Here is a 17,956-nt window from a genome sequence, read left to right on the forward strand (position 1 = left end):
AAGATATCACATTGGGCAGCATAATCTGGTTCCAGTCTGGCTCCAAAGAATTAACTCAAATAAAATACAGGTGAAAGATTTTTCTCTGCACAAGATGTCAGCTTTTAATGTGGCAGTTTGTTCTTTTGTTACCTTTCTTTTAAAACACAGAACTATTTCTCCTAGTACTTTCTGAGTTACATAAAACACATTCATAATCTTTACTGTTTCTTTCTCCCCGAGATGATCTTTAAAGTAATACACAAGAACCTGAAATTGCAGCACTGCCTGTGATTAAGGCTCAGGGAAATGTTTTTTACTTGCTTTGAATGATCTCATATTTAAATAAAAGAACACTTTAAAGAAAAACAAAGCACTTTAAAATGACACATTTCTTTCTCCCTCAGTAATTTTCCACCTTCTAATGTCTTAAATAAGGAAAGTTTGTACTTAGCATAAACTTTTATAGAAAACTAATCAACAAAATGAATGCATTACTAGGATATAATGGCTGAAATTACCACAGCAGTGGTTTTGTAGCTATGTTGGTGGCTTCATTAGGCAACTCAGACTGAGCAGGTAGCATGTGTGTATACACGGGTATATTCAGATATAGATTACATATCGAGAGAGAAAGGTGGGCAGAAGATAGAGCCACAAGAGGACATGAGGTGCCAAGGGTGAAAATCCTATGACAAGGGTGTGTGTTGTTGGGATTCCCAAGATGAGATGAATTCCTTTCTGGTTGGGCTGGACTGGCTCTGCACAGAGGAGTCATGCAGGTCTGAAATCTCCCCTCTGTCTGTATCATGCTCTCCTATGGTGCTATTAAGATACATCACTAATCGCTTGTCTTTATTTTTCCAATTTCCCTTTTGTTTACTTCATCTTCCCTACTTCTCAGCTTTCACTCCAGACACCTTTCCTCCAGGTTTTGTGCTCCTGTGCTCTCACTTTTTCAGGAATTTCAGTTTCTCAATCTCTTTTTAAAGTCAACCTTCCTGCCTTCTTTTTTCCCTTTCTTCTAGGTTTTTCTGTTCCTTCTTTTTGTTTTCCTCCCATTCTCTCTTTCTTAATACTACTCCACCTAGGTCTGTTTTACTCTTTCTTCCTGATCATGACTGGAGTTGAACTTTCCACTCTCCCAGCCTTTTCTGTGCTTCCCCACCGGCTTCTATATAATTTCCAGTCAATTTTTGCTTTCTTTAGTAATTTCCTTTCTCTGCCTCCTGGGCATTCAGGACAAGCTATTCACTTTCAAAAACCAAAACCAAGCAGCAAGTCTACTGAAAAGTCCCCGAGCAAGGCAAGACAATTAATAGTTATTGCCAGCTTTCCAGCATCAGCGGAGGCTGCAGTACGGCAGTCTCATAAGGAGCTGAGGATGTAGTCTGGAACTCCTCGTGTGATGCCACCATACTGCGAGCATGGGAGCAGAGAATAACTTTCCCTTGGGAGGTAGGTGGTGGCTGAAATTTTACTGAGAAATGGAGTATTTAGAGAAGGAAAACAGGCTTTCCCTCATCCTTTAGAAAGACAGTCAGCTGGAATCTCTTTATAGTATTTATTCCCTTATACAGAATGTACTTGAAGGAGTAGCCTGTGATTACTCCTGTTGACTTAATGACTCAGCAGGATTCACTGATCTTGAATGCCAGTGACACCTATCCGGTAGTTCACACCTTGCAGTGCTGTTGCTTGAGATAATTTTTGGCTTCAGGCAAAGAGCACACATCTTGCATCAAATTTTCCATGTGATTTTACAAGCAAGACTAGTTTGTGGAATTTTTTTAAGCTCTGATTCTGGTGTCATGTGTGTAGATAATATTGTCCCATAGTGTTGCACCAGTAGTATCCACGTCTTTGCCTGTGCTGGGTGGGAGTCATAGCCAGACTGCACTTCCTTTCTGTAAGTAGGAGACTCCCAGTCGTTACAAATCTCGGTGCTCTTTTCCTCACATTTTTCTGTTTCTGTTCCTGCCATGTATTCCTGTACATTTCAAGTTTCATGCAACCGTGAAGAAGTCTGCTCTTGTTGTTGGATCTGTCTCCTCGTGTCTTAATCCAGCCCATTTATGCTTAGCCATGGAGTCCACACATGATGCAGTGTTTCAGGCCTACCAAAACACTCATAAGAAATGAAAGTTATGGCAATCAGAGATGGTGAGGGAGAGTGAGGCAGTACAGTGAAAAGTGATGGAAGAGGACTGTTGTTCTATTTCCATCACTTAAATAATTCTTATAAATAACACTTATAAATAACAGATAAAATGTTCTTGGTGGAATCATATCCCCACTGAATTCAGTTGGAGTTTAGTGACTGACTTCAAAGATGTAGCCATCTTACTCTTCATTCACTCTATCTTTAACCCAATAATTCTGGAATTAAATCTGCATTAAATTATAATTATATAAAATTATATATATTTTTGTATCTCCTTGGCTCATTCCAGAGGAAAAAACAGAGGAGGGGGAAAAGGCTTATATAGTGTTTATCTAAGTATATAGATGTGATGCTATTGAGACTAGGGTTAAAGAGAATCACTGTACTGCCCTTTGTTAAGAATCAATGTTCATTTCTGCTTAGAGACACTTCTATTTCCACCTTGCCATTATATAATGACATTTTCTTGCAGGATTGTCAGAAGATATCATAAGTCTATCCTAGGAGTAGCACTAGGAAATAATTTTGCCCTGTATTTTCTTTCTCTAATGGAAAATGAGACAATGCTGGAGATAACAGCTTTCTGCTTCCCAGGTGCCTGGTGAGACATTTTGTTTCACATTATTTTTCCAAGTTCCACTGGATTTATTTTGAAAGGATGTAATTTCTCAGGGAAAGGTGATGGTTTCTTCACTCTTAGATCATGCCCATGCTTCTTAATTGCCTCAGTAGCCAATGCCCTTCAAAGGGAGATTCCCACCTCCTTCCCAGATGCAACGGGACTGAGTTGAAGAACCCATTATGGTTTTATTGCTCATACTGTGGACTTAGCTGAACTCCCCCATCATGTCTGCAAGCAGGATACCACATGGTGGGGTGTGGGAGGAGAAGAAAGGAATTTGTCTGAACTGTGGACAAATGTATCTGAGCTTGCTGCTCAGATTGCCGGCTGCATGGGATATATGAGATGTGCAAGTATGAGACAGCAGATGCATGGGAGGTTGAAAAAGCAAATTCCAGCAGAAGTGCAATGAAATTATATTCAGTTTTACAAAGCAGTTAGGTGACTGCTGGTTGTATTTTTCTTTTATTTGCTCTGTGTGCTTTTATATACAGATGATCATATATGCTTTTCCTGTCATGTTTGAGTTGCTAACTCAGTAGATGTTGCCTGCCTGAGCCCCTCTCCATGTGTAATACTGATTAGTCTCAGCTCTTCAATACACTGCTAAATCTGTATGACAACTGACTGTGTTAATTTTCCCAAGACAAAGTAAGGTCTGCAAGAATGAGCTTGAAACTCCTTCAGAAATTGTTCATTTTTTTTTCTTTAAAGCAAGTAGGACATTTATAGCTTTTTGGTATAATACTTTCATGTAGATGTGGTCATAGCTGGCTCTGTAAATATAAATATTCTTGGTGGGAGATACCCTTAAGGCCTGTAGCAGTCTTAGGAAGATAGCAGTGCTTTCTGCATATAAGGGTCTACTATATGTGCATTTCTTTGAAGGGCAGGAATATATGCCTCTCTGTTTATAAAATGAATTAAATTCTGGGAAGGAAATTTTCCTGTTGATTTCAGCTAGCCCTGCAGCTAACTGTAATGTACATTTATATTACCACTGATATGTTTCTGATCAGAAAGATGTTACTGGTGTAATATTTGAAAACAGAGGGCTTGCATAACTTTAGCACTTAATACAGTTATTGCAACAGCTAATCTTGTTGTCAGGCAGTGTAACTCCTATTTAATTTTCATCTTTCTGTCAGATTTTTCCCCTTAAAATCCAAGGAGAATAATAAATAATGTGAAAAATCCCCTGAAGAAGACAACCTTTCACCTCAAAAATACAAATCATACTGCACTGCTGTTTCAATCACTTCACTAGAAACAGATAAAAATACAATGAAAAGATTAAAAAATTAGGCACAGAAAGAAACACAGAAAAGTCCAATATGAGCATAAAGAAATTCTTTGTGAAGAAAGCCGAGAGTCTTTTTCAATGCCCATCATATTGTATATACTTGCTGACCTTTATTATCATTATGATTCCTTCCTGTTTAGGAGATTGTCAACTTCAACTGTCGGAAGCTGGTTGCTACAATGCCTCTTTTTGCTAATGCAGACCCAAATTTTGTGACTGCCATGCTAAGCAAACTGCGATTTGAGGTGTTCCAACCTGGAGATTATATTATCCGAGAAGGGGCTGTAGGTAAAAAGATGTATTTCATTCAGCACGGTGTTGCTGGTGTCATCACCAAATCCAACAAGGAGCTGAAGCTGACAGATGGCTCTTACTTTGGAGGTGAGTAGGAAAAAATGAATGATAACATTGGAATGAATGCACTAGAACAAAACATGTTGAGATATCAGACACAAGAGACATCACAGTAAGTCTACTGAGTGTCTTTTGCCTAGACAATTCCAACTGCAGTGAAGAGTATGCAAAATATTTCTGAATGTTGTCTGCATATCCTCACAACAGTTATTAAAGAAAAAAATTTGCATAGTAATTTTATAGCTATTTAAAGGTAAAATAAACAGGATTCATCTTCTTTGAAAACGGATACAATTTTTGAGTCATAAATGTAAAGTACTTCTAAAAGGTAAAAATCACTGTAAGAATTACAAAATTAGGCAGTGGATAAAAGACCATTATTTATATGGGGTATTTTGGCATACATGAATATTTCAAGCTATTATTAGTGCTTTTTCACTGAATTTTAGCACACAGCAATGTTTATGCTTCCAGTATATACTACAAGAAACTGGATTCCCTACCTGACTAGATCGCTCTCTAACAGATGTATGTTAATAAAAGCCAGACATGGGTTTTAATCCAAATTAAATTAATCTGGTAATCCTAATGAAAAATAGGCTTTCGTTTAGATGAAGGCATCTGAATATTTATATTTGGATGAAAGCAATCTCTTTTTTTAGATATAATAATTGACCGGTATGAAAACATTGTTCCTTGTGACTGTAAATTGTCTTTGTGCAAAAGAATAGGTGTCTGCTTCTGCAAGTAGCAGCAAGGCTGGTTGCCAGAAGCTGATTGAACATTTGTGTGTACCACTGCTGCCTGTGACAGTTACAGTTAGTTGGTTATTGTATTAATTTTCTGTTGAATCTCATGAATCATCCCAGAACTGAGTCAAAAGCCTTTCAGAAAATGTTCAATTGAAAGCCTAATCAGTGGCATTTAGCTGGTATACAGAACTGGGAAGCTTAGAAAAGTGAATTGGGCTCAGTGTTTGAATGGGGCTATAGAGTTACTTAACTAATCCCATTTTAGAATAATATGCTACTGCTCTGGCCAGCAGGCCTTGTCACTCTGCAGTAGCCTCTGCAAGGTGATTTGTACCAGTATTTGTAGAAGCACTTTGGTAAAGAGGTCTTGTGCTTATCCCATGGGCTTAAACTGTAGATGCTGAAGACAGGAGATTAAGAAGAAAGAAAAGGTAAATGCTGAGGATGAAGAAACAGAGCAACCTTGGTCTTGGTCTTCTTTATGCTTAGCAGTGCCCCAGTTTATGAAAATGAGTTTGCAAGAGCCTGCGTGCTGGATCTGACCATAATACTCCTCTGAACCAGCAGAGGATCAGAGGAGATTGCACATGAAAGTATTTTACATAACTGTCAGCCTGTTGTTGCAGTGAGAACAACTGCTTAGCTCATCCTGTTCATCCGCTACCCGTAGCAAGAATGCAGACAAAAAATAAGCTATTTGCAATATCCAGACACCACAAGAACTTATTACACTGCATACCAAGCAGTTTTGCTCATCCAAACTGCAGCTAGGATGAGACAAAGGGTGCAAAAATGGGGGCAAATGCATCCAAAGCTGGCAGCTGTTGGGGCAAATGGGAGATAATAGCTGCTGCTTGGTGTGGCCTGGAGAGTAGAGGTGGGGAGAGGAGAGGAGAGGCGAGGAGATGCAAGGCAAGGAGAAGAGGGAGAGGAGAGGAAGGGCAAGCACACAGGGAAAGAGAACCTGAGAAAGGAAGTGCCCTAAGATCCAAAGTGGTGTGATTCAGATCTGTTTTAACAAATACTATATAGCATTTTGAATTCCCAGAGGGGGATTTCAAACCCTGGAGAAGAAAGACCTGTTTGCTGCTGAAAAGAGAGGAAACAAGCTGCACATCAGATAACTGTGATTTGAAAAGATTTGGTTTGTCAAAGCAGAAAAAAAACCCCATTTCTAATATTCTCGTCTCTCTGGAGAAGACACTGTTTCCCTGAAATGTGTATCAGAATCTGAGAGGAGAAGAACCAAAGCAGTGTCATGAGTATTTGGGAAAGGCTTGAATGGAGACTGTTGGGAGAGTGAGAGCCTGGAAAACCAAAAATTGCAGTAATAAAGAGAGGACATATCTGAAGGTTTGAAGACTGAGATGCTGTTGAACATTTAAATTCCCTTGGCTGATCTTTGTTCTTAGTTTAAAAAAAGGCTTCCCTATGGATCTGGGTGTTCTAAGTCTCACATGAAACTAGATAAACCTTACAATTGCTTGGAAATTCTTCTCAAAAAGAATGTGCTTCACCTCTGCTTTACGTTCTCTGTTGATTTTTGAGGGAGGTGCAGAGTGGTGACTCTAGAGAGCCATACATAGATCTGAGCTTGATTACCGTCAGCCTCTTTCCTCATCTGTGTTTGGTGGTTTCTCCTTTCTGGAGGGAAGGAGTAAGTCCAAGACAGTAATCATGGAGACTTTGTGGTTTGTTGTTGGTATTCCTGTGGGAAGAGCATCCTATCCCTTAACCTTCATGTGTGTTCATAAATCTAACCTCCTTGAACTTTGTGTGCAGGAGCATTACTTAGCCCAGCAGCTTGTAGGATGCTAATTTTCATCCCAGTAAGTTTTGATCAGACTGTTGATTGAAGGGTATGATCATCCTTCCTATCTACTCCAAGTGCTAGTAGGAATTTGAAAGTAATTTCTGGTACTGTCTTTTTCAATAGGCCATGTAACCCCTTCCCTCGCCCCCACTCCCCCTTTGACGGAATACACAAAATGGGTAGGTGAGTGCATGAGAAATACTGACCAGACTACACTCCCTCAGATCTGCAGTCAACATACCAAAAAACAATATCCCCCAATTATGAGATGGTAAATACAGTCAGAAGAAAGTGTGAGTTGAGATTGACTATGTTCTTTCAAACCTTTCAGTAATGACCACAGAAGAAATGTTTTAAAGAGAGTGCCATAAATTATGTCTTGAACAGACATGGATCAGTGGAAGGATTGTTTCATAAAGATTCAGGACAATCCATTTTCCTTTGCCTTTTACTGGCATTTAAAGAAAACAGTAACTTTTTATTGTCTGACCTTAGAATCTTTGTCCTCACAGGGTGTGCTTGGGTGAGTTTTTATAAAAGGGACAGGAAATAGGCAATGAAGAATACAAGCTAATTTTCACTATATTGCGCAGTTACATAGTAATTTCTACACCAGTGAAATGACGTAAGCCACAGTTACCAGTGGAGAATTCCAGGATTTTAATACTCTATAGCTGCTTTAATTGAATTCTTCAGGGCCATATCTTGTTATTTTTGAGGAAATATAGCAATACTAATTTTTCCTAAACATCTGCAGATTTTTTTTATATCTTCCTTCACTTTTTCCCTCTGTTTTGTAAAATGTCTCCCAGTTCCTTGTTATTAGGAATGGGATTGCTGCTACTTTCAGCAAAGCAGTAAATGCATCTTTTCTCTTTACAAATAAAAGAGAAACTTCTCCCACTGAGACTGACAAAGTTTTCCTATGAGGGGAAACAAGGTTGCCCTCAATGGAAATTATTACCTTCTCCTTTTAACTGTTTCTGTAAGGAGAGTAAAATGTGAATGAAGAAGGTCAGGAGAGAGTGGGGATGGTCATGGCTATGTTAACACATAGGACAAAACCATAAGGGAGGTCAGAGGACTGTGGGGAGCCAGACAGAGATCAACAGAGAGAGGACTGTGTGGGTAGGAGTCAGGTTGTGAGTAGTGCAAAGAAATATGAGATAGAGGAACTGTGAGTGCAGGGGAATGTTGTGGGCATGAGATTGATGGGAAAGGGAAGAAAATGCAAATGGAAAAGGCATGTCTGAACAAGACAAAAGCAACCTTCAGAAACTGGAAAGGAGTGGGAAGGTGCTTAGACCTATCCCTTTTGAACAGCAAGTAGGAGAATCTGACTGCATGTGTGTTTGCAGCTAAGTTGAATTGCAAGCTTGACATGAACACACTTGAATTCAGCCTTCCTGGGATGGAGAATAAGAATCAGAAGGCGGGTGAAAAATGTAAGCAATTGTATTTTGAGGTTGTTGTGATGGCTAAATTATTTAATTTTTTGTCATCTTGTGTTGCGGGTGGAGTGACGCACTTTACTCGTAAGAGAGAAGTAGCAATATGTTTATTGATATAAAACAGCAATTTAACAAAGTTTTATAGTAAATGCATCAGTGGTTTAACAAGATTTGATGGCAAGGTTCACTTGATATTTACTGCACAGAGGTCAGGGTCAGACAAAACTGTCAGGGACCCTCCTGTTGAGTCACGGGGTTCAGAATGGACCCCCTTGCTTTCTAAACTCCTTCTCAGAGGGGAGTCTAGGTGCGGCTGGATGCACTCCTAGTCCCAGACTTGGTCAACGGTTTATGTCTAAAGGATTATATATATGCAATCAATCTTTAGCTAAGATTTCAAAGTTTAGCATGCTATTAATCACTTACCAAGAATCTGTTGTGTCAAGGAATCTCTCAACCTTGAGGAGTAACCTTCAGAGGCATCCCTAGTCAAGGGGAGATCCTGGTGTGCAGCCCACTGCCAGGCAGGAGAGCTCAATGGGCCTTGGGCTGTCCACTATTTATGGAGTAAGATAATTGGCTTATATTTACATACCAACTACAGGTGTTAGCTTTTTCCAAATTCGGCTTGAGTCGGACATTGACGAGCACTGTGGTTGGGTGGGAACAATGTTCAAATTAGCCCTTGACTATTGTGTTGTTATCAGTCTCCCCTGAATCCACTTTGAGCTGGATGCAGACATCACAACCAGACGTGTCCATTACGACCACCACTGGTGGCTGTCACTTGAGCACTGTTATGGGAAATACAGCTCAGGTGGAGTGGGGGGAGCACACCATCACATCTTGTCTGTGGTTTTGAGTATCTGCAGTTTACAATACTGAAAATGTAAAGTCTGTGTTAAGTACACAGCAGTGGAAAATGAGAGCTCCCCAATTTTTTTTCTGTCTCAGTGCATATTTGTGTTTCTCTTCTCTAATACCTTGATAGTTCAAACTCATTTGTGCTATAATTCCAGCATTAAATGGTAGCGAGGAAATTGCCAAGTTTCAATCCCATTGAACCTTTTCCTCTGAGTACCAGGTGATTGTATTAGAAATTTCTTAAAGGCTTCTTGTGATAGGAGGAATTACTGAACAGATTGCTTATTAATTCTTCACTAGACACATAAAATTGATAAAATGCAAAGATTTTGAAGTCTTTACAGATGAAGCACAACAATGTGAGTCCTTTGCTTATAGAGAAGCATTGTTCATCATTTACTGAGGCTTTACAGAGCAGAAATAATAATGTATCTAAGGAGCCTAATACTAATCTAATTTACATTATACCAATATATGTTGGTATAAATTGGTGTAATACCACTGCTATAAGGCAATTCTGATTATATATGTTGGTGACTCAAAATGTCTCATGTTTAATTACAACAAAAAACATGCAGGAGTGCAATAAACTAAAGAGAAGTTTGCGTTAGTAAAAGAACTCCTTTCCAACAATTTCCTTCCTCTTAGTTGGCTCCACATGTGGCTCTAAGGGCGGCTTTAGTCATCACAGTAAGATCTGGCTCTGAAATTTCTCCTTCCCTTCTGGAAAGGCCTTTTGTTCCCTGACGCCTTGTGACCCTCCACTTCTCTGCATACCGCTAACCCCAGCCCCAGTCTGCTGGTGTTCACGTGCACTCAGCTATGGACTGGAAGCCCCTGCTTGGGCAACAAAGAAAAAAAGCAGCTTTTTGGCATTTTTATTACTTGCCTCAGATCGTTACACCTGCAAACACAAAAGTTAAAGGTGTCCCAGAGCCACCGCAGAGCATGTTGATGAGCAGGAGTGGTTTCATGATGTCCTGTTCCCCTCCAGCTGCCAGCCCTGTGGAGTCGGAGTACTCCAGATGTGCAGTCCTGATTCAGCTAAGCATGTGCTGAACTGCCTTTGTGCTTAACTGGTGTGTTAGAGTGGGGCTGACATGCCTACAAAGAGAAAAAGAAAATAAATCCAGCACTACCCAACCAGTAAGGCTCAGTGCAACTTACTAAAGGGAGGATTTCTGGGAACATGTTGAGGACACTGCTGTTACTTCATTTGCTTTCCTGCTGGTGGACAGAGGACTGATTGTTCACTGTGGTCTCGTCCTGCTCTTGCTGTAGTCACTGGCAAAATTCCTGTCAACCTCAAAGGACACAAGATAAGACTTTTCTCCCTGCGATCTTTTCTTTTCTCCATCTGTTTTCCCACCTGTGTTTACACAGGCTTTCCTTCATTCAGCAACCCAGTCATATGTTCCAGGAAATTATAACCCATTTTCCTGTTCTTACTAGAGACTGTGTTAGAGCTGAAGGAATGCCGACATTGCTGGGGAAATCCAAACTGAGTGAGTAGGAAGTGTAGGTATATTTTTATGAATTAAGTCTGGGGGCCTCATGGAGGTTTCATTGTGTTTGCAGTTGGAGGGAGTTTCCTAGTACCAGTAGGTAAGTGTGCAATAATTCATGGTACCCAATTTGTGATGTGTCCATTGCAGTTCCCCCTCCCCATTGTTTTTTCTGCTTTTTTCCCCCATTGAGAATCCCAATGGTATCATGCCACTTGGAGGCATTCAGTAAAACAATTTGTAGACTAACTAAAACTCATATTACTTAAAAATAATTTTTTCTATGAGCTTCCAGGTATGTTGAACATGAAGAAGTGCACGTGATATTTTAAAACTCTTTTTATGATACGAGAGTTACTGTGTATGAATATGAATATGAAAGTGTAATGGTCTACCTTTTGCGTTGTAATAAGAGACAAATACATGTTTTATTTTACTTGTTCAAAGGCAGATATCACTAACTGTGCTGAATATCATCATTCATCTGGCAAAATTATATATAAAACAGATTCCTTTACCCATCTTCCCAGAATATGTCCGAGAGACATATTATGTATGGCATCTTTTCTTTTTTGGTTTATTTTTTACAACATGTAGTTCATGGCATACTTTAGATTTTAAATGTTTTATTTCACTTAAATTATTTAATACTGTTTTAACAGTTATCCTTCTACACTTGAAATTCTAATAAATTGTATCTTGCATTTGCTTCAGCTTGTAGAAGGCCAATTAGACAGAACTTCTTTGACCTACCTATTATTTATGGAGCTTTTCCCCATTTCGGAACAGCAGCTGTCAGTATATTTTAGACCAGTGCAGTGGAAAATAATACCATGGGAAATGTTGAGTCACTTTAGATTATATTTTGCCACTTACTTTTTTCTGGGTACACTCTAAGTACTTCCTTTTGATAGACTACTTTTAATGATTTGCAGTATAATACTGATTATAAATAGGTAGAAAATGCTGTTAAAGTGCTTAACTGCTCACTGCTTTACACCTGGACAACATGATATGACATATAGTTTTACATTTTGCAAAAATACTGCATATGGCTACTCTGTGGTGAATTAAGTCTCTCAGTATTCATACTCCAATCCAAATAATTAATTATAAGTAGACTCCCTGGGGTGTGATTATTCACATTCTTAATGGCAAGTACACAATTAAATGCTTTAAAGGAGCAGGATCTCCAGATTTCCATACCAACTCATTTGTAAAATACTTTTCAGGTGAACAGTATAGAATATTTTTCTAAAAGTACTGTCTGCAAGAGGTTCTAAAAATGAAATGTCTTTGGCACAGACTAGTCTGCCATTTTGAGGATACATTTCCTCATGATATAGCATAATCTCTTGTTCTGCATTGTGGCATTCTTTTGACGCAATATTTTATACAGAAAATACTATGCAGTCAGAAGGACTTCTTGCTTTTCAGACAGATTATTATTTTTAAAAGTCTAGGAGACTTTCTAAGAAGATAGAATGAAAATAACTTACTCTGTGATGCTAAAAGGTAGAACTGGGTTTGGTTTTAGGAGTTTTATTAATTAGCAAATGTAAATATAAATTTAACAATATTAATAATAATAATAATGCTAGTAATAATTCTCCCTATCTAAATAACATAGTCTTCAAACCAAATTATAATCCTAATTCTGCAAATTCATGAACAGTATAAGTTTCTAATTTAGAGTTTATACATAAAAGAACAAGACACAAGCAAAATACAACACCAGCATAGCTTGGAAGTCTGAGGTGGCCAACACAGATAAACCAGAAGATGATTTTGCAAGTACCTTCAATTTTACACAGTAGAATTTAAACTAAATATTTGAGTTTAGATTAAATATTTAATCTAAATATTTAATTCAGAACTGACAGTCTCTGATCATTTGTTTAATAATTTAATGGAAAAAAATGAAGTGAAATATTTTTACAATCCACTTAAATTCAAGTTGAATAGTTTAATTTGCAACTGTTATTGTTTGCCAAACTCAGGACAACAAGAGCTTAACATTGAATACATAGGGACTTAGTGGCTTTTTACAACAGGGAATAGGCATCCATCTGACCAAAAGTAGGCATAAATTAATTACACAAAATCACTTTTGGCCTTTGACCCAGCCAGTATGAAAGCTAAATCTGTACTTAAGCACATTATCTTGGAGTCTAAGCTTGTTTATTTTTTTTTAAAGAAAATAAAATTAATATCGGTCAAATTATGAGCATTTACAAGATAATAAATAGACTATCTCAGTCTCACTTGGTAGAAAGAACATTTCATTAAAGTAGAATAAAAATGTATGGATGCTGTGTTGTAAGTAACATTGAAGATAAAATAAGGACTTGCATTTCTATTTTATATAATGATCCTAAGCTTCTGTTCTATCAAACAGAGCTTTCTCAGAAGAATTTGAGTTAACAACAGAAAATAGGCACAATGTAAGAAATGTTACTGGCCTCTGTTTGCTCTAGTCATGAAAACTTGGCCCCAGCTATTTTCAGTACCTTCAGATAGAAAAAAGAGAGGTCAGGAAGGAACATAAAATGTCTCTGGTCAGATAACTTGCCACTTTTTATAAAGGTAATTGTATTCTAACCATGGATATTTGGCTGTCTTTCTTGATGTAAAAGTAATTATGACTAACAACCTTTCTGAAAAGAATTAAATTATACTGTCAACATATATTAAGCATATTACAATGAAATATGCTTAATAGTTTATCAGCATTAACTTTACAGGAAATATGAGAACTTAAAAACATCCAGTTATATATCAGTCTTGTCAAAAAATTACAAAAGTCATTAGAGAATGGCTAAAATGGACTGGCTTATTGCATCCAAATGTGCCTTGAAAATTAATATATGCCCAAAATGTCTTTTTCTGTATCAACATTTACTTATATCCCAGTAGATAATATTTAAAGGCTCTGCCAAGTTTAATGGAATTCACACAGAAATAATAAGAGGCCAGCTCTGAGTAAGTCTCAAAACATCCAAATTAGTAGCAGGTTATCACACTGCTTTTCTCAGAGCTGCTCTAAAGTAGTGTATTAAGCCTTATTCAATGAAATGGACTGGTAAGAATAAAAGTTGTTTCAAGAAACAGGCTTCTCATAGGTGGGTGGCATAAAACACAAACTTGGGGCAAAGTAAAGAAAGGAGCATACTTTCAGGCTTGTTGACAAAACCTAAATAAATACGAAATGTTTTTTAAAATATTATTCCTCTATAAATCCTATCAAACTTTGGGTCAATGAAAGTTAGGCAATTCTTTTTGGAAGAGTAATTGTTCCCCCAGGAAATTTGTGCTATCTCCAATGAAATTAATGTACCTGTCTGCCAATGTCATGGTTTAATCCTGGCCAGCAACTAGGGACTACACAGCCGCTTGCTCATTCTTCCCTGCTCCCAGTGGGGTGGGAAGGAGAATTGAAAAAAAGAAGTAAAACTCGTGGGTTGAGATAAGAATGGTTTAATAACTAAAGTAAATAAAATATAACAAAAACTACTACTACTACTGCTGCTGCTGCTGCTGCTACTACTACTACTACTACTACTACTATTATTATTATTATTATTATAACAAAAAAAAGATAAATAAAACCCAAGAAAAGACAAGTGATGCACAATGTAATTGCTCACCACCCTCTCACCAATGCCGAGCAGCAATCTGCACCTCCCAGCCAACTCCCCCCAGTTTATATACTGAGCGTGATGCTCTATGGGATGGAATATCCCTTTGGCTAGTTCAGGTCAGCTGTCCTGGCCATGCTCCCTCCCAGCTTCTTGTGTACCTGCTTGCTGGCAGAGCAGCGGAAACTGAAAAGTCCGTGACTTGGGATAAGTGCTACTTAGCAACAAATAAAACATCAGTGTGATATCAACATTATTCTCATACTAAATCCAAAACACACTGTACCAGATACTAAGAAGAAAATTAACTCTATCCCAGCCAAAACCAGGACAGCCATTTAGAAATACTGTTAGGGGGGGAAAAAAAAAAAAAAAAAATAATAGAACCTCTTTAATTAGACCACTTACTGTACTAAACATTTTTCATACATATACAAATGCTAAGCGAAGGAAGGCTTGGGAGGGAGACCTTTAGGGAATAGAGTAATGGACAAAAATATAGCAAAAGAACTAATCATCTTTCACCTGTATTTTAGATCAGGAAAATGGTTATAAAATGCCCATCATGGATATCTGTCTCCAGCTGCTTCTAACTCATCCGTTTTGAAGGTTCCTTCTTGCCTTGGAGTGGCTTTGGAGACAAAACCTCCTTTTTCCAAATGTTGGGAATGTGTCCCAAGGGTAACATTCTGGATGAAAAGGACTGGTAAAATACTGTTTGGGGGGGGTGCTGATAACCCTTATCATCTACTTGTTTTTCTTGCTGACCATTTCCTGCCTTAAGAAAACTGAAACCCCTATTACTACTATTGGCTATTACACCACAGGATCATGTCATCCTCAAACATAAAAGAAAATATTCTTTTCAGTCCCCATTGCATTCTCTTCCTCTCCTCAGATATATGACATTATACATATGGGACATCTTCAGGATGGAGAAATTATCTCAGCTGGTAGGGGTGCTGGCAAGAAGGGACAGGTATTTGCAAACAAGAATCATGTTCCTAACTTGCAATGAGGGGAGAATTCCACAAGTCAGTAAGCCTGAGTCTCTAGCTTACTGAACAAAATACATTTTTGCATTTTTAATTGCTATATTAAGAGAGGTGTAATTAATCTTTTTCTGTTTAAAAAATTGACAATTTCAACCTTGCTGGTTAGGGCACATTTTCTATTTCTTTTATTTGTTCTGTTAAATTAAATAAAATCAGAAAAAATTAAGCAATGAACATGCTGAGAACTCACTTGTCAGAGTCTTCAGAGCCAGAAATTTCAAATTACGACAAACAGGCAATAAAAATGTGAAATAAACTAACCTGTTAGGCTTTTTTAATAGTTTTTTTAATAGGATGACTATATAAGGGCAACAGCTAACACAAATAGATACATTCAAATTAGGTTTAGGTAAATAGTTCAAAAAGTGACAGAAGAGTGCAACTGAGGCATTAAGGAAGTTGTTTTGGACCCTTAATTGTAATTGGCCATTTTCAGTCCTCTTCAAAATAGTAACTGCTCAGCACTGTATCCAGGCCTCCTTCATGAACTCTCTGTCTGGTTGATGAACCCAGATATCTGAAATCAACTTTACAGACAATCGTTGTTGGCATTTTTTAAATGAAGAGGTCATGCAAGCAGTGTCTGATATTTCTCACTTTGACAAACTCAAACTGTCTTGTCTTCAATTCCATATTTAGTGTAAATGAGGTGGGAAATGGTGTAGGTTTTGCTTAGCTTTCTTTTGGACAGTTAAGATTACAAACCTGGCTGTAAAAGGCAGTAAATGTCTCCATTTTCCTTCCTCCTTAAGTTCTCTCCTTTGCTGCAGGAATGTTCCTGTTGAGCAGTGATTATATTTTAAGGTTTCTTAAATATAGGACTGAATTCAGAGCTAAATGTTACCTGAGCCTTTTCATTTCCATCCACTCCATAGATCTGGATTTGGGGCGTTATCACTTCCTTTTTTTTTTCCTCCACAGTCATGACTAATGTGAATGTAAATACTGTTTTGCAAAACAACTGCAAAATAAAATCTCCATCGCTATGTGGCGTAGCATTTAATCTTTTTTTTTTAGAAAATAGATTACTGAAACTCATTTAATTGCTGTCAGCTACATTCTGACTAATCATAAGACCTGATGCTAGTCATTTTAGTGTCTATAGCAAAAAGCAGCATATCCCTGGATTTTCCATTTTGTGCACTAGTGATAATACATTGAAAGATAAAAAGAATACATTAAAAAGTTAGAAAAAAAATGATAAGCAGGTGCATTTGATGTTTTCCAAAGTTTAATAAAGAAAAAGGAGACAGAAGTGCAGAAGTATGTGTTAAAGCAATCACATTTTTATCATATGAAACAGCTTCGCCCTGTTTTCTGTATTAGAGATGGTTAAGTCAACATGGAACTGGGAAATCACTCCATTCTGAAAGAATGGGGTGTCTAGAAGCTTACTGGTTTGTTTTTTTAATTGCTTGAAGTTTATATAGTCCTTTCCTAAAGAGAAAAACATCACTCACATTACCTGTTGTAAAGCTGGGAGCACAGTGCCCTGAGCTGAGGGTACCTTCCTGTGACTGGCACACCAAGAAAGTGCTCATTAGCTAGTTTCTGGTCAGTGGACAACTTCAGTAGCTTGAAGGAAATCAAGAGCTATTGATTTTTGCAACATGCCAGAAAGTTGCTGTTACGTAGGGTTACGTTAGAAAAGAATAACCTAAACCTGGTAGTTCTGGGAAACTTGCTCTGAAGACTTACAAGATGGGTGGATGGAAAGAGCTTTTATACATCTAAGTTTTGTCTATAATAGTTTAGTAACTCATTGCTCCTTATAAAATAAACAAGATTCTAATCCACTGTCCTGTTCTCATAAAACATTCCCAAATATGTTAGACTGACTGACCCAAGCCTTTGAATTGCTTTGATTTTCCATCTTTCTTCTGCTGCTGAAGGTAACCAGATGGTCTGAATAACTGCTTGCCCATTTGCACAGCAATGTATATGCCTGCTACAAGATGAAACAAGTTTCCTGCTGAGGAACTGAAGCAATAGTCATCTGTCCTCAGCTGGAAGGACACTTCATTAGATCCTGTAATGTTAAATCTGACAGATGATGGGAAACCTGTTACAGCTTTGGAAGGGGACAGAGCACTTAATAAGCTGCTGTAGTTCAGAAATGCATGGAAACTGCTAATTATTTTTACTTATTTTTAATATGGAGAGTACTATATGACTAAAACACTAGTTAACTCATTTATTCATTACTACAAAAAATTAATTCCTGCACCTAGTAAAGTGAACTTTTGCTTTAATTCTGGTCTTTGTGTCCTTGCAAAACAAAGCTGTGCATATGATAATAATTAATTAAATTAATTTTCCACATATTACTATATACCATCTTAAGCTAAGAAATATGTTCCATGGAGACAGGACTGGTTTAGTGTCCTTTAAGGAACCAGCTAACTCCTGGACTCATAACTGTTTCCTTTATCAACACAAGTTTATCAGTTGGTGGA

General features: G+C 37.8%; 1 protein-coding gene across 1 annotated transcript in view; it reads left to right on the top strand.

Moving 5' to 3' along the window:
* HCN1 (hyperpolarization activated cyclic nucleotide gated potassium channel 1) overlaps positions 1-17,956 on the top strand; it is a 205,467-nt gene that overhangs the window by 177,502 nt on the left and 10,009 nt on the right. The window contains exon 6 of the mRNA XM_052777989.1: positions 4,209-4,449. Coding sequence (XP_052633949.1) covers positions 4,209-4,449 — 241 coding nt within the window. The remainder of the gene's footprint in view (positions 1-4,208; positions 4,450-17,956) is intronic.

The sequence above is a fragment of the Harpia harpyja genome, chromosome Z (assembly GCF_026419915.1).
Source record: "Harpia harpyja isolate bHarHar1 chromosome Z, bHarHar1 primary haplotype, whole genome shotgun sequence".
Taxonomy (NCBI): domain Eukaryota; kingdom Metazoa; phylum Chordata; class Aves; order Accipitriformes; family Accipitridae; genus Harpia; species Harpia harpyja.